The following is a 25,265-nucleotide window of genomic DNA, read 5'->3' as shown; positions in this document are numbered from 1 at the left end:
GTAATCCTTCTCACCCCCCCTTAAATGATTTAGATGCACTATTGTAAAGTGGCTGTTCCACTGGATGTCATAAGGTGAATTCACCAATTTGTAAGTCGCTCTGGATAAGAGCGTCTGCCAAATGACTTAAATGTAAATGTAATGTATTCTGTAGATGGTAACGAGCTAGCTAGCATAGTTGGTAGTTGGAAGGGACAAATAGCATAACAGATAAGAAGCAGTTGGAGATAAGTTTTTAACAGTACAATGGCAGGTTCTTAAAGTAACTGTCCAGTGAAACTCTCACTTTTAAAATGTAATATTCTATTAATATTCTGTTTACTGACAATACACTCATACCAAAATAATTTTGTTGACTCATACAAAGCTCGTATTTGCGGCGAAACTATTTTTTAAAACTCACCTCAAACAGACTGTTTCAAAAATGCTTGCTATTTCCTAATAGAAGATGATGTCATACTCTTGAGGAGGATGAGCTGGCCAATAAGTGATCTAGAGGAGTATGAGCTGGCCAATAAGTGATCTAGAGGAGTATGAGCTGGCCAATAAGTGGTCTACTGTAACTATTCTGTCAGTTAAATAGCCCTCACAGTTAACATAACTAATACAGGATGACAGAACAATTTTACAGGCTGCATAACAAGGCTGCACTACCAAACCCCACCACAGGGACATAGTATAGACATGCTGCACTACCAGATCCCACCACAGGGACATAGTATAGACAGGCTGCACTACCAGATCCCACCACAGGGACATAGTATAGACAGGCTGCACTACCAAACCCCACCACAGGGACATAGTATAGACATGCTGCACTACCAGACCCCACCACAGGGACATAGTAAAGACAGGCTGCACTACCAGATCCCACCACAGGGATATAGTATAGACAGGCTGCACTACCAGACCCCACCACAGGGACATAGTATAGACATGCTGCACTACCAGACCCCACCACAGGGACATAGTATAGACAGGCTGCATTACCATATCCCACCACAGGGATATAGTATAGACAGGCTGCACTACCAGACCCCACCACAGGGACATAGTATAGACATGCTGCACTACCAGACCCCACCACAGGGACATAGTAAAGACCGGCTGCACTACCAGATCCCACCACAGGGATATAGTATAGACAGGCTGCACTACCAGACCCCACCACAGGGACATAGTATAGACAGGCTGCACTACCAGACCCCACCACAGGGACATAGTATAGACAGGCTGCACTACCAGACCCCACTCCAAGGTGACATAGCCATTGACTATAGAGGGGCTTGATTTATGATTTACCCAAAATACTACAACAATATAGAAATACATACTGTACATCTAACATTGATTTATTTTGAAGATTAGCTACAATGTAGTTTAGCTGCAAAGATTGTAATTTGAATAGACTCTGTTTTTACAAATAATGGTTTCATTGGACTTTTGGGATAATGCTTTTGGTTCATTGTACTTTTGGGACTATGCTATTGGTTCCATTCTAAGTATTTTGGCTGTTCCTGTTGTTTGTCCTGCTGTCCAAAGGGTGGAGCTGGAGAGCACCAGGCTGGTGATCAGGTACCCAGACCGCTGAGTCCAGAGAACCCCTCCCTCTCCTCAGAGGACCAACCCTATAGGCCTCAACACCTCCTCAGCCTCCCAGTACGCCTCCACAGGGTAAAGACATCTGTCTGTCATTCAACACATCATTATGAGTTATTCTAAAGTGTTACCAATCAACTCATATACACTTTTGAAATGTACAAAGTGATGGAAGGAGGAAGCAGGAGCTCAGGTGCAGGTGTTTGTGTTTTCATGCTGTTTGTCTCTCTCTCTCCCAGGACCAGGAGGACGGCTCCCATCAATGGTGACGAGTGTTTCTTCTGGAGGACCACCGGCTGTTTCTATGGTGACAGGTGTCGCTTCAAACACAAGCCTGACCAGAGAGGAAGAGACAGGAAACCCTGTCCACCATGACAACCCTGACCACCACGCAGGGACTGGATATGAGAGAGGGAGGAGAATGATGAGGATGAGGGACTGTGTCCCTACTTTAAAAGGGAACAGGAGGTTTGGGGGGGATGGTGGATGGGGGGGGGTGTCACCCCGTTTGTAGTCCTCTGGCACAGACCACAGATCCCAGACAGAACACTGGACATATATAATGAGTGTGTGAAGTGTCAATCAAAGTGAAGAGGAGTGCACCTCTGATTTCCTTCCCCCTCTCCCTCGGCCGGAGCTGTGAAACATGGAAATGACATCATCATTAGAACTTGAAGGGATCTCTGCCCAGTGAACCTCCTCTATGATGACCATGTTGTAGACACTAAGGGGGCTGACATCTGTTGTTATCATGTGTTTTGCTGTGTATGTATATATGGTCATGTGACTGGACATGTGACCCCTTGTGATGTCAATTTGAGACTCAGTGCCAGCCTGATGCTATAGGGTGCCTAGTAATTGCCCCTACATGGGAAACATTAATGTTATTTTGAATTGAATTACAGTTGAATATGGGGCATGTTCCAGGCAGACTATATTGCAGTCATCTGCCTGCTCTCACAAACATTAGTCATTCTCCTTGTTTACCTAAAGGGGTACTATAAATCTAAATCAAATATCTAAATGATCCATGGAATGACCACCTTAAATCAATTCCATTTGTCAGCTAGTAGAACCCCCCCCCCTGCAAACGGCTTTGACTTTTAGAGGTTCAGAAACCCAGTGTCAGAGGGAGCATTGACCAGCACCTACACACACAAATCAAATCAAATTGTAATAGTCAAATGCACCGAATACAACAGGTGTAGTAGACCTTACTGTGAAACGGTTAATGACAAGCTCTTAACTAACATTGCAGTTGTTTTTATGCAAGTAAATCATTTTTTAAAATTATTTTAACAGATCAGATAATAAAATAACAATAATGAAGCAGCAATAGACAATTACATGAAAGATTATTCATTGTCATTTAAAAAGAACACGCATCATACAGACACAATGGGACACAATAATCCTAGACAGATAGACTTAGCTACAGTGCCTTGCGAAAGTATTCGGCCCCCTTGAACTTTGCGACCTTTTGCCACATTTCAGGCTTCAAACATAAAGATATAAAACTGTATTTTTTTGTGAAGAATCAACAACAAGTGGGACACAATCATGAAGTGGAACGACATTTATTGGATATTTCAAACTTTTTTAACAAATCAAAAACTGAAAAATTGGGCGTGCAAAATTATTCAGCCCCCTTAAGTAAAAACTTTGTAGCGCCACCTTTTGCTGTGATTACAGCTGTAAGTCGCTTGGGGTATGTCTCTATCAGTTTTGCACATCGAGAGACTGAAACTTTTTCCCATTCCTCCTTGCAAAACAGCTCGAGCTCAGTGAGGTTGGATGGAGAGCATTTGTGAACAGCAGTTTTCAGTTCTTTCCACAGATTCTCGATTGGATTCAGGTCTGGACTTTGACTTGGCCATTCTAACACCTGGATATGTTTATTTTTGAACCATTCCATTGTAGATTTTGCTTTATGTTTTGGATCATTGTCTTGTTGGAAGACAAATCTCCGTCCCAGTCTCAGGTCTTTTGCAGACTCCATCAGGTTTTCTTCCAGAATGGTCCTGTATTTGGCTCCATCCATCTTCCCATCAATTTTAACCATCTTCCCTGTCCCTGCTGCAGAAAAGCAGGCCCAAACCATGATGCTGCCACCACCATGTTTGACAGTGGGGATGGTGTGTTCAGGGTTATGAGCTGTGTTGCTTTTACGCCAAACATAACGTTTTGCATTGTTGCCAAAAAGTTCAATTTTGGTTTCATCTGACCAGAGCACCTTCTTCCACATGTTTGGTGTGTCTCCCAGGTGGCTTGTGGCAAACTTTAAACAACACTTTTTATGGATATCTTTAAGAAATGGCTTTCTTCTTGCCACTCTTCCATAAAGGCCAGATTTGTGCAATATACGACTGATTGTTGTCCTATGGACAGAGTCTCCCACCTCAGCTGTAGATCTCTGCAGTTCATCCAGAGTGATCATGGGCCTCTCGGCTGCATCTCTGATCAGTCTTCTCCTTGTATGAACTGAAAGTTTAGAGGGACGGCCAGGTCTTGGTAGATTTGCAGTGGTCTGATACTCCTTCCATTTCAATATTATCGCTTGCACCGTGCTCCTTGGGATGTTTAAAGCTTGGGAAATCTTTTTGTATCCAAATCCGGCTTTAAACCTCTTCACAACAGTATCTCGGACCTGCCTGGTGTGTTCCTTGTTCTTCATGATGCTCTCTGCGCTTTTAACGGACCTCTGAGACTATCACAGTGCAGGTGCATTTATACAGAGACTTGATTACACACAGGTGGATTGTATTTATCATCATTAGTCATTTAGGTCAACATTGGATCATTCAGAGATCCTCACTGAACTTCTGGAGAGAGTTTTCTGCACTGAAAGTAAAGGGGCTGAATAATTTTGGAAGCCCAATTTTTCAGTTTTTGAAATGTTAAAAAAGTTCGAAATATCAAATAAATGTCGTTCAAATTCATGATTGTGTCCCAATTGTTGTTGATTCTTCACAAAAAAATACAGTTTGATATCTTTATGTTTGAAGCCTGAAATGTGGCAAAAGGTCGCAAAGTTCAAGGGGGCCGAATACTTTCGCAAGGCACTGTATATGCATGTCAGGGTTCCCTTTGGGTCTGTTGTTCTGAAGATCAGTGAGCTGAAGACATCTCTTTCACACAAGAACACAGTGGAAACTCAGAGCAGCTTGCCTTGGCCTTGGCATAATGACATCTCACTGTTGTCTGTTGTTTCTAGCTAGCTAATGTTGAAAGCTAAATGTTAGCTAACAAGCTCACTAGCTAACTAACTAGCTCACTAGCTCACTAGTTAACTAACTAGCTCACTAGCTAACTAACTAGCTCACTAGCTAACTATGGGGTCTTGATGTAATTCAGCGGCAACACATCATATTGTTCACAATCCAGTACATTCAGAGTAGCTGTGTGATGCACAAAAATGCTTGTTTATCACTGAATAACAGCAGCGTCATGTTATTTTACCTTCTATTTTGTATATTTTCATCGGACAAGAAGGGACATATGAGGCCTGGAAGCTGCAGTAATGTAGAGATGTCAGTAGGGAGAGCTCTAGTCTAGAACACTGGAACCAAAGATACTCCCCTTTCATCTGTTCTGGAACCTTCAGTATCAGCTGATGAGGAGTGATGGGAATGGGTCACATTTTGTCTCTTGTAAAACATGTAGGTCCACTCCTCAAATAAAGAAATGTAACTACAGTATTCTGACTTTAGACCATTTTCTATTTAGATACAGTAACATCACCTTATGTGACATGCTGTTCCTGCATGTTAATGCCCTGACTAGGCTACTTTAAAATGTGTCAACCACAGAACTCACACATAGGCTACGCCTGCTTCTACTAACACTTACAGTAGACTACTTCTTGTTTCCATTCAGTGACAGTAAGTTGACTAACTGTTCAAGACCTCTCCTCTTCACTTCACTCTGTAAGTACACTTGATGATATCTTGAAATATAGTTTTATTTTTGCTGTTTTTAGCCAAACATCACATGACTGCCTGTATCTTTGTACTTGTTGGTTTATATTGAACTGTGTTTTGGTTGTTACATCAGGGCCTGTATTCATAAAGTGTCTCAGACGGTCCATATAATTATGATCTAAAAGGCTAAACTGATCCCAGATCAGCTCTCCTACTCTGATACACATTGTGAATACTGACCCTGGACTGTGTTTTCATGTGTTTAGTTTAGTTCAGTTTATTCAGTGGCATGTTTAAAGCATGATTAGTAGAGTTTGCCAGTAATACCCAGATGCATTTCTGCCGAAAGGGGGACGGATCTCAATTCTATAGGGTCGTGTTCACTGTCATAGTATAACAGGGTGAGGAAAACGTGTGTGATGTGATGTTTCTGTCCATGTGTGTGTGTGTAAATGTATTTTTACATATTAATCTGATTGTTAGATATACAGTCTCCAAAATGATTGCCACCCTTGACAAATACTGAGCGACGCTGTGTGCTACAAACGATGGGATGTACATTGTTCATGTGGTTTCACAAGACGTGTGCCTGCTGTTTTAAGAGCACTGAGAGCAAAACAATTGCTGTGGAGACATTTTGAAAATGGCCTCAAGTAAGAGTGACAGTAAGATTAAGAGTGATTGAGTGGATGCTTCGTAAGAGCTTTAGGAGTAGTATTAACATGAGACACAGTGATGGTGGGTTGTGTTTTGGAGTAGTATTAACATGAGACACAGTGATGGTGGGTTGTGTATAGGAGTAGTATTAACATGAGACAGTGATGGTGGGTTGTGTTTTGGAGTAGTATTAACATGAGACACAGTGATGGTGGGTTGTGTATAGGAGTAGTATTAACATGAGACAGTGATGGTGGGTTGTGTTTAGGAGTAGTATTAACATGAGACAGTGATGGTGGGTTGTGTTTAGGAGTAGTATTAACATGAGACACAGTGACGGTGGGTTGTGTTTAGGAGTAGTATAAACACGAGACAGTGATGGTGGGTTGTGTTTAGGAGTAGTATAAACATGAGACACAGTGACGGTGGGTTGTGTTTAGGAGTAGTATAAACACGAGACAGTGATGGTGGGTTGTGTTTAGGAGTAGTATAAACATGAGACAGTGATGGTGGGTTGTGGTTTTGTTGGTTTAGATGCACACACTCAGTATCACTTCCCTGTTCTCCTTTCCTGTCTGTCCTCTGACAGGCCTCCTGAATCATATCAGAAATCTATATATGCACATTACACTATTCAGAATATGTTCCTCTGTAGCTCAGTTGGTAGAACATGGCACCTGCAACGTTATGGGTTTCGTTCCTGGGACCACCCATAGGTAAAATATATGCACAAAGACTGTACATTGCTTTTGATAACTAAATGGCAATATTTATGGACAGCAGACTACAATAGACCACACAGTCAGTACAGCGGGCTACGGTGATGTTCAATCATGCCTCTCCTAGATACAGCTTCTACCAGCACTGTACAACAGAGGAGGCTGGTATATAGGTGGATGGGATCATTTTAATGGCTGGAATGACAGGAACATCATTCAATTTATTCCCATTACTTCCCAAATGAATGAGGACATCATGAGGACTGGAGGCTGCAGTAATGTTGAGATGCCAGTAGGTGGAGCTCTAGTCTAGATCACTGAACCTTCAGTACCACTTTGATGCAGCTGATGAGGAGTGATGGTCATGGGTGTTAAAATGGAATGGGTTCTAATTGAATAACATCATGGAACTTTGACCTGTATATGCAGAACTCAGAAGGTTCAAGGTAGGTCATTAAAATGTTAACGTTATAAATAGTATAGTCAACACATTGTTTACATGGTTCTGTATGTAGTATAAAAGACCACAGTGAAAATTGACACATTTTTTAAATAAAATAAATATCTGCCCAGACTTGTCTTTTACACAATTTCTGTTCTATTACAGTAACAGCCCTTTTCTGGCGTGTTGGTCTGGTTGTCGTGGATGTTAATGTCTTTAATAAACAGGAAGGACAGTTCTGCATCCACTACTTGTGTTCTGACTGCTTTTATAAGGTTTCAACACTTACTTCTTGTTTTCACTCACTACCAGACAGTTGACTCACTGTACAAGACCTCTCCTCTTCACTTCACTCTGTAACTACTCTTGACTATATCTTGAAATATAGTTATTGGTTATGTGTTTTCAGTCATTAGTCATATTCTTGAGGTTATTGTATCATTTTACTTCATGCTGTGTTTTGAGCTGTGTTTTGGTTGTTATATCAGGGCCAGTATTCATAAAGTGTCTCCCCCGGTGTGGTTGTGTGTTACGCAGTGGGTTTATCTGAGGGCCCTTTAGGACCAGACTGATAGGGAGGAGGGTTGACATCTATACTGTGTAGGATGTGTGTTTTAACTTTTCTACATATATTCTACATCCAATGCTGCTGCTCCAGTTTCAACTGTTCTGCCTGTGATTATTATTATTTTACCATGCTGGTCATCTATGAACATTTGAACATCTTGGCCATGTTCTGTTATAATCTCCACCCGGCACAGCCAGAAGAGGACTGGCCACCCCACATAGCCTGGTTCCTCTTTAGGTTTCTTCCTAGGTTTTGGCCTTTCTAGGGAGTTTTTCCTAGCCACTGTGCTTCTACATCTGCATTGCTTGCTGTTTAGGGTTTTAGGCTGGGTTTCTGTTCAGCACGTTGAGATATCAGCTGTTGTAAGAAGGGCTGTATAAATACATTTGATTTTATATGATAACAACCAGCTCTCTAGACTTTAATACAGACTCCATGGGAGTTATGGGCTTCCCTACAGATGGTGTGTGTGTGTGTGTGTGCGTGTGCGAGTCACTTGCTGTTTAGACTCACAGCTTTAGGGTAGAAGCTATATTGAACCTGGTGGTCAGTCTTTAGGCTGCTGTACAACTTGATGGACCGTAGAGGATTGAACATTTATCCTCCTGTATTTGGGGTTTTGATTGATGAACTTGATGTTAATGATGTTGATGTTGATTATAGTGACGATGATGATGATGATAATGACTATTGTATATATTAGGAGTTTATTTTTGCATCATACAACATATTATCTTAAGTAGACAGACGTAGACAGACATGCAACACATCACACACATTACATACATACAAAGTGCAGTAGACTTACAGACAGACAGTAATCACATAGACAACCATGTAGCACAACACAACACAACACAATATGAGCCTGGTTCATTTTCAGTAATGAGGCCCTGTACCCCATTTACAGTTTCTACTTCAATGTATCAGGTGGAGTTATTCACCAGCTATAGAGTGAGTTGTTGTTTATGTTTCTAAGACTGCAGGGTGGGAGATGCAACAATGTCCTTGAGAACAGCAGGAAGTGTGTTGGTGGTCTTTCTCTGGTCTGTGACAGGTATGGTCTCATTCTTATCTTTAAGTTGCCTTGTTTATCGATCTACAGATATTTCTAAAAGCATAACCATTTTTATGTTCTACTGTCAACACATTTGGCGTCCCCACTTCACTTTAAACAGTTATCTTTCACACCTCACTGAGTGAAGCTTATCTGTGGTTTCCATTCACACTCAACTCAGCAACTATGGAACAAAGTGTTAGTGTGAGTCACAAGACCTTGAACTTAATGTAACGTCCTTGTGATGTCTAACTGTGTTTCAGTGGTACTGGGTCAGGATATCTGGAGTGTTACATACACCACTCAGAGTATCTGTACCTTGAAGGGGTCAACAGTGGAGATGTCCTGCTCTTACACATATCCCAGTGGTACAGTCACAACAACCTTGTGGTTCACTGAAATGTATGATGTGGAAAATTATGTCAGTCTGTTAGATGACCCAGACTACAAAGGTCGTGTGATGTACCGTAGTGATAAGATGAATGGACACACCCTGACAATCACAGACCTGAGAGAGAGAGACTCAGCTACGTACAAATTCAGATTTATAACAAATCAGACCAGAGGGAAATATTTTGGGAGCCCTGGAGTCACTTTGTCTGTTACAGGTACAGTGACATTGTGTATAATCCTAATGTGTTTAATTGCTTCTGGGAAATTGTCTTGATCTGTATTGAAATAATATAAATATGATTTTTAATAGGAATGTCTGAATTGATGATTTGAGAATGTCTCCTACCTCATTTGAATGAACAACAGAACATTGATGGGGTTTAATGTTATCTACTCCAGACCTGCAGGTGAAGGTGACCACTCAAGGTGGTCAGGTGACACTTACCTGTATCACCACCTGTACTCTGACTGACAACCCCAACCCCACCTACACCTGGTACAGGAACAGTAAGATTGTACAAGAGGACTCCTCCCCCTCATACACTTTCTACTTTCAAACTGAAGACAGCTTCTACTGTGCTGTAAAAGGCATCAATTCTCCTGCAGTGTGTGAGTGTGACTGATACACTTTTAAAGTCTGTCAAAATCATCCAATGCATCCAATACAATACTGACACCAATTCATAATGAGAAGACTAACCTTCACGATGTTATCCAGACGGCACAAAGAACTGTTTCAGTTGCCCTGTTTTTCAATTGACAGACATTTCTACAATGTTAATGTTATTCTGCTGGTCTGTTTGGCGTAATTTTACATAGTTTTCTTTCACTCATTGAGCGATGCGTATCTGTTGTTCCCATTCACACCCAACTCAGTAACTATGGCAATAAAGTGTGGACAAACCATCTTGTTAGTGAAAGCCATTTTGGAATAATTTTTATTTAATAAATGTTGTGTTGTGTTGTGACTGTGTGTTTCAGTGGTACTGGGTCAGGATGGCTGGAGTGTTACATACACCACTCAGAGTATCTGTACCTTGAAGGGGTCAACAGTGGAGATGTCCTGCTCTTACACATATCCCAGAGGTAAAGTCACAACAACACTCTGGTTCACTAAATGGGGGACTGGTGTAGAACCTGAAGATCTAGGTCAGGACCCAGAGTATGCAGGTCGTCTGGAGTATCATGGAGATAAGAAGAAAGACTGTACCCTGAAAATCACAGACCTGAGAGAGAGAGACTCAGCTACGTATTGGTTCAGATTTATAACAGATCAGACCAGAGGGAAATTTTATGGAGATCCTGGAGTCACTCTGTCTGTAACAGGTACAGTAATATGCTTTATGCTGCTAGTCTGTTCAATTAATATCTACTGTCCATTTAGGTCTAGAAATTGGATTTGTATATATGAAACAGATTTCAGAATGAAATGAGTTTGAGAATGTCTTGCATCATGTGATTAAACTATAGAACAGGTGATGCAGGGTTTAATGCTGTGATCTACTCCAGCTCTGCAGGTGAAGGTGACTTATTCAAGCTGGCAAAATAGGGTGACAATTACCTGTATCACCACCTGTACTCTGAGTAACCCCAACCCCACCTACATCTGGTATAAGAACGGACAACGTCTAGATGAGAGCACCTCCCCCCAGTACAAAGACTCAGTCTCCAGTAACTATGGAGACAGCTACTCCTGTGCTGTAAAAGGCCACAAGGCTCTCCACTCTCCTGCAGTGTGTGAGTGTTTCTTTAATTAACAATACTGTACAACCTGTGTGTGTGTTGGTTTCACTTTGTCATTTGAGAACTGTTAGCATTTCTAGATTTCTAGAACTGAGAATATAATCCAGTTGACCTCTTGATATGTCACTGTGTTTCAGGTGTTCAGGGTCAGAGATGCTACAGAGTGACTTACACCAAGAGGAGAATCTGTGTCTTGAAGGGGTCAACAGTGGACATATCCTGTACTGTTGGTTATTATTCCACCACATCAGTCTGGTTTAGTCCTAAACAGAGTGACAGGTGGAGGGACAAGTCGACCCCTGAGGACCTAACCAGAGACCCAGGATATGCAGGTCGTGTGAAGTACCCTGACAAAGAGACACGGAGAAACGAAGGTCCCTCCACCCTGAGAATCTCAGATCTGAGAGAGGACGACTCAGCTGAGTATCGCTTCACTTTTAAAACAGACAACATTGAATGGGGTCATAGTTTCCCAGGAACAACTCTGTCTGTCACAGGTAATACTACACTGTATGATACAACTGTAAATCATATTGAATTACAGGATAAATATATTAACCATCCTGTTAACACAGAGGTGTATGTGGTTTTATACATATTGTTTCAGGTCTGCAGGTGAAGGTGACTCCTGCTGCAGAAGGACAGAAGACACTGACCTGTAGCACCACCTGTACTTTGACTGACAACCCCACCTACATCTGGTACAAGAATGGACAGAATGTACAAGGTGTCTCCTCCCCCATGTACTCCATCAGCAGTGAGGATGCAGACAGCTACTTCTGTGCTGTAAAAGGCCGTCTCAGCTCTCCTGCAGTGTGTGAGTACAGCACAATAGTACAGTATTCTACTTAGCAAGTATCATGTATTCAGGCAAAAGAGACCTCTTACTTTATCAATCATTACAGAACAAAAATATATTTTTTTTACTCATTAATATTACTTTGACAAAACATTTGGTATTTTACATCAGATAAACCAAAGACCTCAGTGTCAGTCAGTCCCTCTGGTGAAATAGTGGAGGGCAGTTCAGTGACTCTGACCTGCAGCAGTGATGCCAACCCACCTGTCCAGAGTTACACCTGGTACAAGAAGAATGGAGGTGACTATCAGAGTATGACAGGACCACAGCATGTCTTCAGTCACATCCAGTCATCTGACAGTGGAGAGTACTACTGTGAGTCCCAGAATGAGATGGGGACAGACAGGTCTGGGACCATCAACATGGATGTGAAATGTGAGTAAAGTACTGCTCAGTGTTTCAATGAGAAGGTAGCAAAACAATTATAATTAAATGAAGTAGTCCTTAAGCATATCATCTCCAAATGAGTATTTGTTAACATTTTGTGTAAGTTAGAGTTTTAGATAGTTCTCTAACTAAACAGATAATTTATTTTTGACATGACATGTCATTTGTAAATATACTACTGTGGTAAATATACTACTGTGTTAAATATACTACTGTGGTAAATATACTACTGTGGTAAATATACTACTGTGTTAAATATACTACTGTGGTAAATATACTACTGTGGTAAATATACTACTGTGGTAAATATACTACTGTGGTAAATATACTACTGTGGTAAATATACTACTGTGGTAAATATACTACTGTGGTAAATATACTACTGTGGTAAATATACTACTGTGGTAAATATACTAGTCATATCCCTCTGACAAATTCTCCTTTACATCAGATAAACCAAAGAACCCCTCAGTGTCAGTCAGTCCCTCTGGTGAAATAGTGGAGGGCAGTTCAGTGACTCTGACCTGCAGCAGTGATGCCAACCCACCTGTGGACAAATACACCTGGTACAAGAAGAACGTAACCTCACCAAAAGCATCAGGACAGAGTTACAGCATCACTAACATCAGCTCTGAGGACAGAGGAGAATATTACTGTGAGGCTGAGAATAAATATGGACGACTCAACTCTTCTTCTGTGTTTGTGGACGTTCAGTGTAAGTTCACCTCATCTTTAATCAGAGAATCACATTTAAATTCATATTTCAATAACAAGTAAAACACTATTTAAAACACTGTTGTTAAATATCGTCCACCAGATGGCCCAAAGAACCCCTCAGTGTCAGTCAGTCCCTCTGGTGAAATAGTGGAGGGCAGTTCAGTGACTCTGACCTGCAGCAGTGATGCCAACCCACCTGTGGACAAATACACCTGGTACTTTCAAAATGAGACTTTTCTAAATGGATGTGGACAGATGTACAACATCAGTAACTTCAAGTCAGTGGACAGTGGACATTACCACTGTGAGGCCTGGAATAGAAGAGGATCTAGGAACTCTACAGCTCTGATGATACCAGGTGAAGTTTCAGCTTATATATTTCTACACAAAATTATGTTTCAAGCTAATATTAATAGTTGTACTTTGGCTTATCATACTTTGTGTTATAATTATATATACATTCAGATTAGATCAGTTAACAAATATTGTTCCCATATCATCCCTATTTTATTATAGTGAAACCAACCTCAGTCCTGACTGCAGCTGGAGGAATCACAGTGGTTCTGGTTCTCATCCTCTGTCTCTCTGGACTCATGTGGTTCAGGTGAGAGATTATGTTAAAGATTATTTCATTCCAACTCTTTTTTATTAACTTACTTTGTTCATTGATTCGTTCAATAATAAATGTATTAATTAATGTGTAAACCAGGAAGAAGGCCTCCAAATCCACCTCTGACACAAGAGACACATCAGAGAATGTACAGGTGAGTCTGTTGGAAACAGAGAATGTACAGGTGAGTCTGTTGGAATCAGAGAATGTACAGGTGAGTCTGTTGGAAACAGAGAATGTACAGGTGAGTCTGTTGGAAACAGAGAATGTACAGGTGAGTCTGTTAGAATTAGAGAATGTACAGGTGAGTCTGTTGGAAACAGAGAATGTACAGGTGAGTCTGTTGGAATCAGAGAATGTACAGGTGAGTTTGTTGGAAACAGAGAATGTACAGGTGAGTCTGTTGGAATCAGAGAATGTACAGGTGAGTCTGTTGGAATCAGAGAATGGACAGGTGAGTCTGTTGGAATCAGAGAATGGACAGGTGAGTCTGTTGGAATCAGAGAATGTACAGGTGAGTTTGTTGGAAACAGAGAATGTACAGGTGAGTCTGTTGGAATCAGAGAATGTACAGGTGAGTCTGTTGGAATCAGAGAATGTACAGGTGAGTCTGTTGGAAACAGAGAATGTACAGGTGAGTGTTGGAATCAGAGAATGTACAGGTGAGTCTGTTGGAATCAGAGAATGTACAGGTGAGTCTGTTGGAATCAGAGAATGGACAGGTGAGTCTGTTGGAATCAGAGAATGGACAGGTGAGTCTGTTGGAATCAGAGAATGTACAGGTGAGTTTGTTGGAAACAGAGAATGTACAGGTGAGTCTGTTGGAATCAGAGAATGTACAGGTGAGTCTGTTGGAATCAGAGAATGTACAGGTGAGTCTGTTGGAATCAGAGAATGTACAGGTGAGTCTGTTGGAATCAGATAATGTACAGGTGAGTCTTTTGGAAACAGAGAATGTACAGGTGAGTCTGTTGGAATCAGAGAATGTACAGGTGAGTCTGTTGGAATCAGAGAATGTACAGGTGAGTCTGTTGGAAACAGAGAATGTACAGGTGAGTCTGTGGGAATCAGAGAATGTACAGGTGAGTCTGTTGGAATCAGAGAATGTACAGGTGAGTCTGTTGGAAACAGAGAATGTACAGGTGAGTCTGTTAGAATCAGAGAATGTACAGATGAGTCTGTTGGAAACAGAGAATGTACAGGTGAGTCTGTTGGAAACAGAGAATGTACAGGTGAGTCTGTTGGAATCAGAGAATGTACAGGTGAGTCTGTTACTATCAGAGAATGTACAGGTGAGTCTGTTGGAATCAGAGAATGTACAGATGAGTCTGTTGGAAACAGAGAATGTACAGGTGAGTCTGTTGGAATCAGAGAATGTACAGGTGAGTCTGTTAGAATCAGAGAATGTACAGGTGAGTCTGCTGGAATCAGAGAATGTACAGGTGAGTCTGTTACTATCAGAGAATATACAGGTGAGTCTGTTACTATCAGAGAATGTACAGGTGAGTCTGTTACTATCAGAGAATGTACAGGTGAGTCTGTTGGAAACAGAGAATGTACAGGTGAGTCTGTTACTATCAGAGAATGTACAGGTGAGTCTGTTGGAAACAGAGAATGTACAGGTGAGTCTGTTACTATCAGAGAATGTACAGGTGAGTCTGTTGGAATCAGAGAATGTACAGATGAGTCTGTTGGAAACAGAGAATGTACAGGTGAGTCTGTTGGAAACAGAGAATGTACAGGTGAGTCTGTTGGAATCAGAGAATGTACAGGTGAGTCTGTTGGAATCAGATAATGTACAGGTGAGTCTGTTGGAATCAGAGAATGTACAGGTGAGTCTGTTACTATCAGAGAATGTACAGGTGAGTCTGTTGGAATCAGAGAATGTACAGATGAGTCTGTTGGAAACAGAGAATGTACAGGTGAGTCTGTTGGAAACAGAGAATGTACAGGTGAGTCTGTTGGAATCAGAGAATGTACAGGTGAGTCTGTTAGAATCAGAGAATGTACAGGTGAGTCTGTTACTATCAGAGAATGTACAGGTGAGTCTGTTACTATCAGAGAATGTACAGGTGAGTCTGTTACTATCAGAGAATGTACAGGTGAGTCTGTTACTATCAGAGAATGTACAGGTGAGTCTGTTACTATCAGAGAATGTACAGGTGAGTCTGTTACTATCAGAGAATGTACAGGTGAGTCTGTTACTATCAGAGAATATACAGGTGAGTCTGTTACTATCAGAGAATGTACAGGTGAGTCTGTTACTATCAGAGAATGTACAGGTGAGTCTGTTACTATCAGAGAATGTACAGGTGAGTCTGTTACTATCAGAGAATGTACAGGTGAGTCTGTTGGAAACAGAGAATGTACAGGTGAGTCTGTGGGAATCAGAGAATGTACAGGTGATCTGTTACTATCAGAGAATGTACAGGTGAGTCTGTTGGAATCAGAGAATGTACAGATGAGTCTGTTGGAAACAGAGAATGTACAGGTGAGTCTGTTGGAAACAGAGAATGTACAGGTGAGTCTGTTGGAATCAGAGAATGTACAGGTGAGTCTGTTACTATCAGAGAATGTACAGGTGAGTCTGTTGGAATCAGAGAATGTACAGGTGAGTCTGTTGGAATCAGAGAATGTACAGATGAGTCTGTTGGAAACAGAGAATGTACAGGTGAGTCTGTTGGAAACAGAGAATGTACAGGTGAGTCTGTTGGAATCAGAGAATGTACAGGTGAGTCTGTTAGAATCAGAGAATGTACAGGTGAGTCTGTTACTATCAGAGAATGTACAGGTGAGTCTGTTACTATCAGAGAATGTACAGGTGAGTCTGTTACTATCAGAGAATGTACAGGTGAGTCTGTTACTATCAGAGAATGTACAGGTGAGTCTGTTGGAATCAGAGAATGTACAGATGAGTCTGTTGGAAACAGAGAATGTACAGGTGAGTCTGTTGGAAACAGAGAATGTACAGGTGAGTCTGTTGGAATCAGAGAATGTACAGGTGAGTCTGTTGGAATCAGATAATGTACAGGTGAGTCTGTTGGAATCAGAGAATGTACAGGTGAGTCTGTTGGAATCAGAGAATGTACAGGTGAGTCTGTTGGAAACAGAGAATGTACAGGTGAGTCTGTTAGAATTAGAGAATGTACAGGTGAGTCTGTTGGAATCAGAGAATATACAGGTGAGTCTGTTGGAATCAGAGAATGTACAGGTGAGTCTGTTGGAATCAGAGAATGTACAGGTGAGTCTGTTGGAATCAGAGAATATACAGGTGAGTCTGTTGGAATCAGAGAATATACAGGTGAGTCTGTTGGAATCAGAGAATGTACAGGTGAGTCTGTTGGAATCAGAGAATGTACAGATGAGTCTGTTGGAAACAGAGAATGTACAGGTGAGTCTGTTGGAAACAGAGAATGTACAGGTGAGTCTGTTGGAATCAGAGAATGTACAGGTGAGTCTGTTAGAATCAGAGAATGTACAGGTGAGTCTGTTACTATCAGAGAATGTACAGGTGAGTCTGTTACTATCAGAGAATGTACAGGTGAGTCTGTTACTATCAGAGAATGTACAGGTGAGTCTGTTACTATCAGAGAATGTACAGGTGAGTCTGTTGGAATCAGAGAATGTACAGATGAGTCTGTTGGAAACAGAGAATGTACAGGTGAGTCTGTTGGAAACAGAGAATGTACAGGTGAGTCTGTTGGAATCAGAGAATGTACAGGTGAGTCTGTTGGAATCAGATAATGTACAGGTGAGTCTGTTGGAATCAGAGAATGTACAGGTGAGTCTGTTGGAATCAGAGAATGTACAGGTGAGTCTGTTGGAAACAGAGAATGTACAGGTGAGTCTGTTAGAATTAGAGAATGTACAGGTGAGTCTGTTGGAATCAGAGAATATACAGGTGAGTCTGTTGGAATCAGAGAATGTACAGGTGAGTCTGTTGGAATCAGAGAATGTACAGGTGAGTCTGTTGGAATCAGAGAATATACAGGTGAGTCTGTTGGAATCAGAGAATATACAGGTGAGTCTGTTGGAATCAGAGAATGTACAGGTGAGTCTGTTGGAATCAGAGAATGTACAGGTGAGTCTGTTGGAATCAGAGAATGTACAGGTGAGTCTGTGGGAATCAGAGAATGTACAGGTGAGTCTGTTACTATCAGAGAATGTACAGGTGAGTCTGTTGGAAACAGAGAATGTACAGGTGAGTGTTGGAATCAGAGAATGTACAGGTGAGTCTGTTGGAATCAGAGAATGTACAGGTGAGTCTGTTGGAATCAGAGAATGTACAGGTGAGGCTGTTACTATCAGAGAATGTACAGGTGAGTCTGTTGGAATCAGAGAATGTACAGATGAGTCTGTTGGAAACAGAGAATGTACAGGTGAGTCTGTTGGAAACAGAGAATGTACAGGTGAGTCTGTTGGAATCAGAGAATGTACAGGTGAGTCTGTTAGAATCAGAGAATGTACAGGTGAGTCTGTTACTATCAGAGAATGTACAGGTGAGTCTGTTACTATCAGAGAATGTACAGGTGAGTCTGTTACTATCAGAGAATGTACAGGTGAGTCTGTTACTATCAGAGAATGTACAGGTGAGTCTGTTACTATCAGAGAATGTACAGGTGAGTCTGTTACTATCAGAGAATGTACAGGTGAGTCTGTTACTATCAGAGAATATACAGGTGAGTCTGTTACTATCAGAGAATGTACAGGTGAGTCTGTTACTATCAGAGAATGTACAGGTGAGTCTGTTACTATCAGAGAATGTACAGGTGAGTCTGTTACTATCAGAGAATGTACAGGTGAGTCTGTTGGAAACAGAGAATGTACAGGTGAGTCTGTGGGAATCAGAGAATGTACAGGTGATCTGTTACTATCAGAGAATGTACAGGTGAGTCTGTTGGAATCAGAGAATGTACAGATGAGTCTGTTGGAAACAGAGAATGTACAGGTGAGTCTGTTGGAAACAGAGAATGTACAGGTGAGTCTGTTGGAATCAGAGAATGTACAGGTGAGTCTGTTACTATCAGAGAATGTACAGGTGAGTCTGTTGGAATCAGAGAATGTACAGGTGAGTCTGTTGGAATCAGAGAATGTACAGATGAGTCTGTTGGAAACAGAGAATGTACAGGTGAGTCTGTTGGAAACAGAGAATGTACAGGTGAGTCTGTTGGAATCAGAGAATGTACAGGTGAGTCTGTTAGAATCAGAGAATGTACAGGTGAGTCTGTTGGAATCAGAGAATATACAGGTGAGTCTGCTGGAATCAGAGAATGTACAGGTGAGTCTGTTACTATCAGAGAATATACAGGTGAGTCTGTTACTATCAGAGAATGTACAGGTGAGTCTGTTACTATCAGAGAATGTACAGGTGAGTCTGTTACTATCAGAGAATGTACAGGTGAGTCTGTTGGAAACAGAGAATGTACAGGTGAGTCTGTTACTATCAGAGAATGTACAGGTGAGTCTGTTGGAATCAGAGAATGTACAGATGAGTCTGTTGGAATCAGAGAATGTACAGGTGAGTCTGTTGGAATCAGAGAATGTACAGGTGAGTCTGTTGGAATCAGAGAATGTACAGGTGAGTCTGTTGGAAACAGAGAATGTACAGGTGAGTCTGTTAGAATTAGAGAATGTACAGGTGAGTCTGTTGGAATCAGAGAATATACAGGTGAGTCTGTTGGAATCAGAGAATGTACAGGTGAGTCTGTTGGAATCAGAGAATGTACAGGTGAGTCTGTTGGAATCAGAGAATATACAGGTGAGTCTGTTGGAATCAGAGAATGTACAGGTGAGTCTGTTGGAATCAGAGAATGTACAGGTGAGTCTGTTGGAAACAGAGAATGTACAGGTGAGTGTTGGAATCAGAGAATGTACAGGTGAGTCTGTTGGAATCAGAGAATGTACAGGTGAGTCTGTTGGAATCAGAGAATGGACAGGTGAGTCTGTTGGAATCAGAGAATGTACAGGTGAGTCTGTTGGAATCAGAGAATGTACAGGTGAGTCTGTTGGAATCAGAGAATGTACAGGTGAGTTTGTTGGAAACAGAGAATGTACAGGTGAGTCTGTTGGAATCAGAGAATGTACAGGTGAGTCTGTTGGAATCAGAGAATGTACAGGTGAGTCTGTTGGAATCAGAGAATGTACAGGTGAGTCTGTTGGAATCAGAGAATGTACAGGTGAGTCTGTTGGAAACAGAGAATGTACAGGTGAGTCTGTTGGAATCAGAGAATGTACAGGTGAGTCTGTTGGAATCAGAGAATGTACAGGTGAGTGTTGGAATCAGAGAATGTACAGGTAAGTCTTTTGGAATCAGAGAATGTACAGGTGAGTCTGTTGGAAACAGAGAATGTACAGGTGAGTCTGTTAGCATCAGATTATGTGTTTTGCTTTGAGGAACATTTCTACTCATCATGTTGTCTGTCCTCTTCCCACCAGGGAGACTCTAGTCCAGTGTATGAAAACGTCTCAAGCATGTCCACAGCCTCTACTGCAGCACAGACAGCAGCCACAGTCGACCAGGATGATGTTCACTATGCCAGAGTCCACTTCTCTCACTCCAAAAACCAGGAAGTGCCTCTGTACTCCACCGTCCAGCTGTGTAAACCCCAGAAACAGGATGTCCAGTACGATGCTGTGAAATTCAACCTCCCCAGTGCTGCCACCCGGTGAGCATAGTCTGCCATTACAATAACATAGAGACATTTCTGGAGCATTGTGAATACACCACATTAAAATAACATAGAGACATTTATAGAGCATTGTGAATACACCACATTAAAACAACATAGAGACATGTCTGGAGCATTGTGAATACACCACATTAAAATAACATAGAGACATGTCTGGAGCATTGTGAATACACCACATTAAAATAACATAGAGCCAATTATAGAGCATTGTGAATACACCACATTAAAACAACATAGAGACATGTCTGGAGCATTGTGAATACACCACATTAAAATAACATAGAGACATGTCTGGAGCATTGTGAATACACCACATTAAAATAACATAGAGACATGTCTGGAGCATTGTGAATACACCACATTAAAATAACATAGAGACATGTCTGGAGCATTGTGAATACACCACATTAAAACAACATAGAGCCAATTATAGAGCATTGTGAATACACCACATTAAAATAACATAGAGACATGTCTGGAGCATTGTGAATACACCACATTAAAACAACATAGAGCCAATTATAGAGCATTGTGAATACACCACATTAAAATAACATAGAGACATTTCTGGAGCATTGTGAATACACCACATTAAAACAACATAGAGCCAATTATAGAGCATTGTGAATACACCACATTAAAACAACATAGAGCAAATTATAGAGCATTGTGAATACACCACATTAAAGGAGAAATATGCTTTTTTACAACCAAATGTCTATTTTGTATCTAAATGCCATGTTCCCAGAAGGGTCCAGACACCTTTTTTTGCAATTTCACTTGTTTTAGGAAACCAGCAATTCACTTCCTCATCCTCGTTGTGCAGTACGGAGGCTCTGAAAAAACATGAACAAATGCTCCAAAAACACCCAAATCCATCCTTTTCGAAACAGAAATATCTCAGTATAGTGATGCAGGTCTTTAGATGTTGCAGTTGTACACATGACATTGTGTCATTCTGAACTGTATCCACAACGGTATATTCCGTTTTGTGTGACTCCTGCTGTTTCTCCGTCCAACTGTTCTATTCTCCATGTATCAGGCTGCTAGAACGGACCAGAAGCATCGTTCAAGTCTCAACAACATGGAACATAACGTTACAGATTAAGTTCAGAAAGACACATTTTATGTGTACAACATCTGAAGACATGCATCACTATAGACTACTTAGAGCTTTTTAGTTCCTAAAAGTTTTTTTCGGGGGGTGTTTTTGGAGCCCACTTCCTGAACAACGAGGATGAGGAAGTGAATAGATGGTTGGGGATAGTTTCTCAAAAACGAGTGAATTCGCCCAAAGAAAATCTGACCCTCCTATAACATTCCAGTTACTTATGTTTCTAGATTTGGTTGTAAACAAGCTTTATTCTTGATTACAGCTCATTCATATGCCGCTGCTTATTGGACGAGAAGACCATGACGTCATTAATAAGAGAAAGAGTTGACCCCTAGTGGCCACTAGTAATGGCATTTCCTTACAAACCCAACAATGAATGAGAGTGTGGTGGTTTTGAGGAACTGGTATGTGTTCCAAATGGAACCCTATTCCCAATTTAGTGCACTACTTTTCACCAGAGCCATATAGGCCTTGGTCAAAGTAATGCACTAAAACGAGTATATGAAGGTTTTTAGTGGATGCAGACTGTTACATTTCTGTTTCTCTCTCTTCAGACCCACGGCAGCACAAGCAGCTGAGGAGGACTTTTCTGAGAACTATAGTAGAGTCAACAAACCCAGAAGACCTGAACACAACAAACCCTGAACCAAGAAGACATGAACTCACCAAACCCAGAACCAAGAGTACCTGAACACAACAAACCCAGAACCAAGAGGACCTGAACACAACAAACCCAGAACCAATAGGACCTGAACACAACAAACCCAGAACCAAGAGGACCTGAACACAACAAACCCAGAACCAAGAGGACCTGAACACAACAAACCCAGAACCAAGAGTACCTGAACACAACAAACCCAGAACCAAGAGGACCTGAACACAACAAACCCAGAACCAATAGGACCTGAACACAACAAACCCAGAACCAAGAGGACCTGAACACACACAACAAACCCAGAACAAAGAGGACCTGAACACAACAAACCCAGAACCAAGAAGACCTGAACACACCAAACCCAGAACCAAGAAGACCTGAACACAAGTTTGACATAAACCCTGTGTTACGGATACAGTTATCCTGTGTGTGTGTGTGTATCCTGTGTGTGTTTCTTTTCTCTCCTTCTCCCCTCACAGGTGAAAATCATCACTCCCCAATCAATCATCAATCAGAAGACACACCTCCTCATATTTCCTAACCTATCACAGTTCTTTCCCCATGGTTTAAAAACCCCATCATTTGTTTGTTCTAGAGCCCAGCTCAGCCCAGCCCAGCTCAGCTCAATCTCTCTGTAAATGCCATGTCTGTAGGTCTCTGTGTTTCACTCTCGCTTTGTGTCGTAACCTCTCTTTTGTTTAAGCACCTCATAGCACTTTGTCATCACCTGTGAGTATTGTTTTTGGTTATGGTGTTTGTGTTTGATTGCTGGTGGAAAAGGGGGAAACCAAGACAAGTCGCCCATGGGCATACACTACCCGTAGGTGAACTTTGTTAAATACACTAGTTAGAACTGGGCGGACCACCCACTGTATTTTTGGTTAGTTAGCTGTTGTTAAAGTAGGCTAGTCTAGCTCAGGGTGTTTTTGAATACTTATTGTTTCTTTCCTTGGGTCCAGCTCAGCCCCTTTTCCTGCTCCCCCCATTACCGTGTGTTTATAAATAAACCTAGAGTTTGACGGTAGATTTCAGTTGTCGTGCTTATTTCGTTCACACTTTTCCTTTGTCACAATAATAATTTGCATGAGTTATGTTACGAGTCTCATTACCATCCCCCCTAGACTGTCGGGCCAAAAGGGATTCGTAACACCCTGTATATCTGGACCTGTATAGTCCAACTAAGTGATATTATTCTATCATAAGATACGCCATTTAGAAACACTTTTAACCAAAGTGACTTATTATGTGTGGATACATCTTTCATGCCGGTGGTCCCATTGGGACCCATTCACCATGCTGTACCAACTGAGCCACAGGACTACTGTATTCACACTGGACTGCTGATCTAGAGTCAGTTTTGACTTTTAAACTATGATGAATAAGATAATAATCATAATAAATTACATTTGTCAAGCACTTTTCATTATACAGAATAATATACAGAACCTTGTAAATCATTTTTATGTTTTTCCTTTCATGTTTTAAGTAACATGGAACAGAATCTGAACACAATAACTTTGCTTTGTATTTCTGAAACAGCCTCGATGTCCAGTTATATTGTATATGAAGGCTGAGAACATTCTAAATATATGTTTTCATTTCTTCTTGATGTTCGCTCACAGGAACAATACTTATATTCTACAGTACCATTCTACAGTACTGAACTATTCTATTACATTCTACAGTACTGAACCATTCTGTTACATTCTACAGTACTGTATTATTTTGTTACATTCTACAGTACTGAACCATTCTGTTACATTCTACAGTACTGAACTATTCTATTACATTCTACAGTACTGAACCATTCTGTTACATTCTACAGTACTGTATTATTTTGTTACATTCTACAGTACTGAACCATTCTGTTACATTCTACAGTACTGAACTATTCTATTACATTCTACAGTACTGTATTATTCTATTACATTCTACAGTACTGAACCATTCTGTTACATTCTACAGTACTGAACTATTCTATTACATTCTACAGTACTGAACTATTCTGTTACATTCTACAGTACTGAACCATTCTGTTACATTCTACAGTACTGTACTATTCTGTTACATTCTACAGTACGGAACCATTCTGTTACATTCTACAGTACTGAACCATTCTGTTACATTCTACAGTAATATTCTGTTACATTCTACAGTAATATTCTGTTACATTCTACAGTACCATTCTGTTACATTCTACAGTACTGTACTATTCTATTACATTATACAGTCCTGTACTATTCAATTACATTATACAGTACTGTACTATTCTATTACATTATACAGTCCTGTACTATTCAATTACATTATACAGTACTGTACTATTCTGTTACATTATACAGTACCATTTCTATTATATTACAGTATACAGTACTGTACTATGACAGTATACAGTACTGTTTATATTCTATTACATTATACAGTAGTACTATGACAGTATACAGTACTGTTTCTATTGTATTACAGTATACAGTGCTGTTTATATTCTGTTACATTATACAGTACCATTTCTATTATATTACAGTATACAGTACTGTTTATACTATTACATTATACAGTACTGTACTATTACAGTATACAGTACTGTTTATATTCTATTACATTATACAGTACTGTTTATATTCTGTTACATTATACAGTACCATTTCTATTATATTACAGTATACAGTACTGTACTATTACAGTATACAGTACTGTTTATATTCTATTACATTATACAGTAGTACTATGACAGTATACAGTACTGTTTATAGTCTATTACATTATACAGTACTGTACTATTACAGTATACAGTACTGTTCATATTCTATTACATTATACAGTACTGTTTATATTCTGTTATATTATACAGTACTGTTTATATTCTATTACAGTATACAGTACTGTACTATTACAGTATACAGTACTGTTTATATTCTATTACATTATACAGTAGTACTATGACAGTATACAGTACTGTACTATTACAGTATACAGTACTGTTTAAATTCTATTACATTATACAGTAGTACTATGATAGTATACAGTGCTGTACTATTACAGTATACAGTACTGTTTATATTATATTTCAGTATACAGTACTGTTTATATTCTATTACATTATACAGTAGTACTATGATAGTATACAGTGCTGTAC

General features: G+C 40.5%; 1 protein-coding gene and 1 long non-coding RNA gene across 3 annotated transcripts; both read left to right on the top strand.

The window, feature by feature from the left end:
* The first annotated feature begins 5,291 nt into the window (after positions 1 to 5,291).
* On the top strand, positions 5,292 to 9,777 carry LOC135533613 (uncharacterized). 2 transcript variants are annotated; one of them, XR_010454557.1, is made up of 4 exons: positions 5,292 to 5,525; positions 8,885 to 8,962; positions 9,226 to 9,570; positions 9,755 to 9,777. It is a non-coding gene; the product is annotated as an uncharacterized LOC135533613 (long non-coding RNA). The 2 variants fall into 2 exon arrangements; XR_010454556.1 differs by lacking the exon at positions 5,292 to 5,525 and adding an exon at positions 7,433 to 7,693.
* A 19-nt stretch (positions 9,778 to 9,796) lies between these two features.
* LOC135533612 (sialoadhesin-like) lies at positions 9,797 to 23,153 on the top strand. The gene is made up of 12 exons (XM_064960902.1): positions 9,797 to 9,964; positions 10,337 to 10,681; positions 10,865 to 11,092; positions 11,236 to 11,595; positions 11,706 to 11,915; positions 12,069 to 12,332; positions 12,796 to 13,059; positions 13,162 to 13,419; positions 13,578 to 13,665; positions 13,771 to 13,825; positions 20,107 to 20,336; positions 22,029 to 23,153. Exons 2-12 carry the CDS (start codon positions 10,414 to 10,416, stop codon positions 22,117 to 22,119), a joined length of 2,316 nt encoding a protein of 771 aa, XP_064816974.1. The 5' UTR covers positions 9,797 to 9,964; positions 10,337 to 10,413; the 3' UTR covers positions 22,120 to 23,153.
* Positions 23,154 to 25,265: the final 2,112 nt, after the last annotated feature.

Source organism: Oncorhynchus masou, unplaced genomic scaffold, assembly GCF_036934945.1.
Source record: "Oncorhynchus masou masou isolate Uvic2021 unplaced genomic scaffold, UVic_Omas_1.1 unplaced_scaffold_2510, whole genome shotgun sequence".
Taxonomy (NCBI): Eukaryota; Metazoa; Chordata; class Actinopteri; order Salmoniformes; family Salmonidae; genus Oncorhynchus; species Oncorhynchus masou.
The sequence above is the reverse complement of the archived record's forward strand: the minus strand, read 5'-3'. Positions and strand labels throughout refer to the sequence as shown.

Excerpts from the sequence above, each read along its gene's own strand:
- LOC135533612 (XM_064960902.1), top strand. The coding sequence starts at position 10,414 with ATGTCCTGCTCTTACACATATCCCAGAGGTAAAGTCACAACAACACTC. Across the intron at positions 12,333-12,795 it reads CATCAACATGGATGTGAAAT|ATAAACCAAAGAACCCCTCA; the intron begins GTGAGTAAAGTA and ends CCTTTACATCAG. Across the intron at positions 13,826-20,106 it reads ACACATCAGAGAATGTACAG|GGAGACTCTAGTCCAGTGTA; the intron begins GTGAGTCTGTTG and ends TCTTCCCACCAG.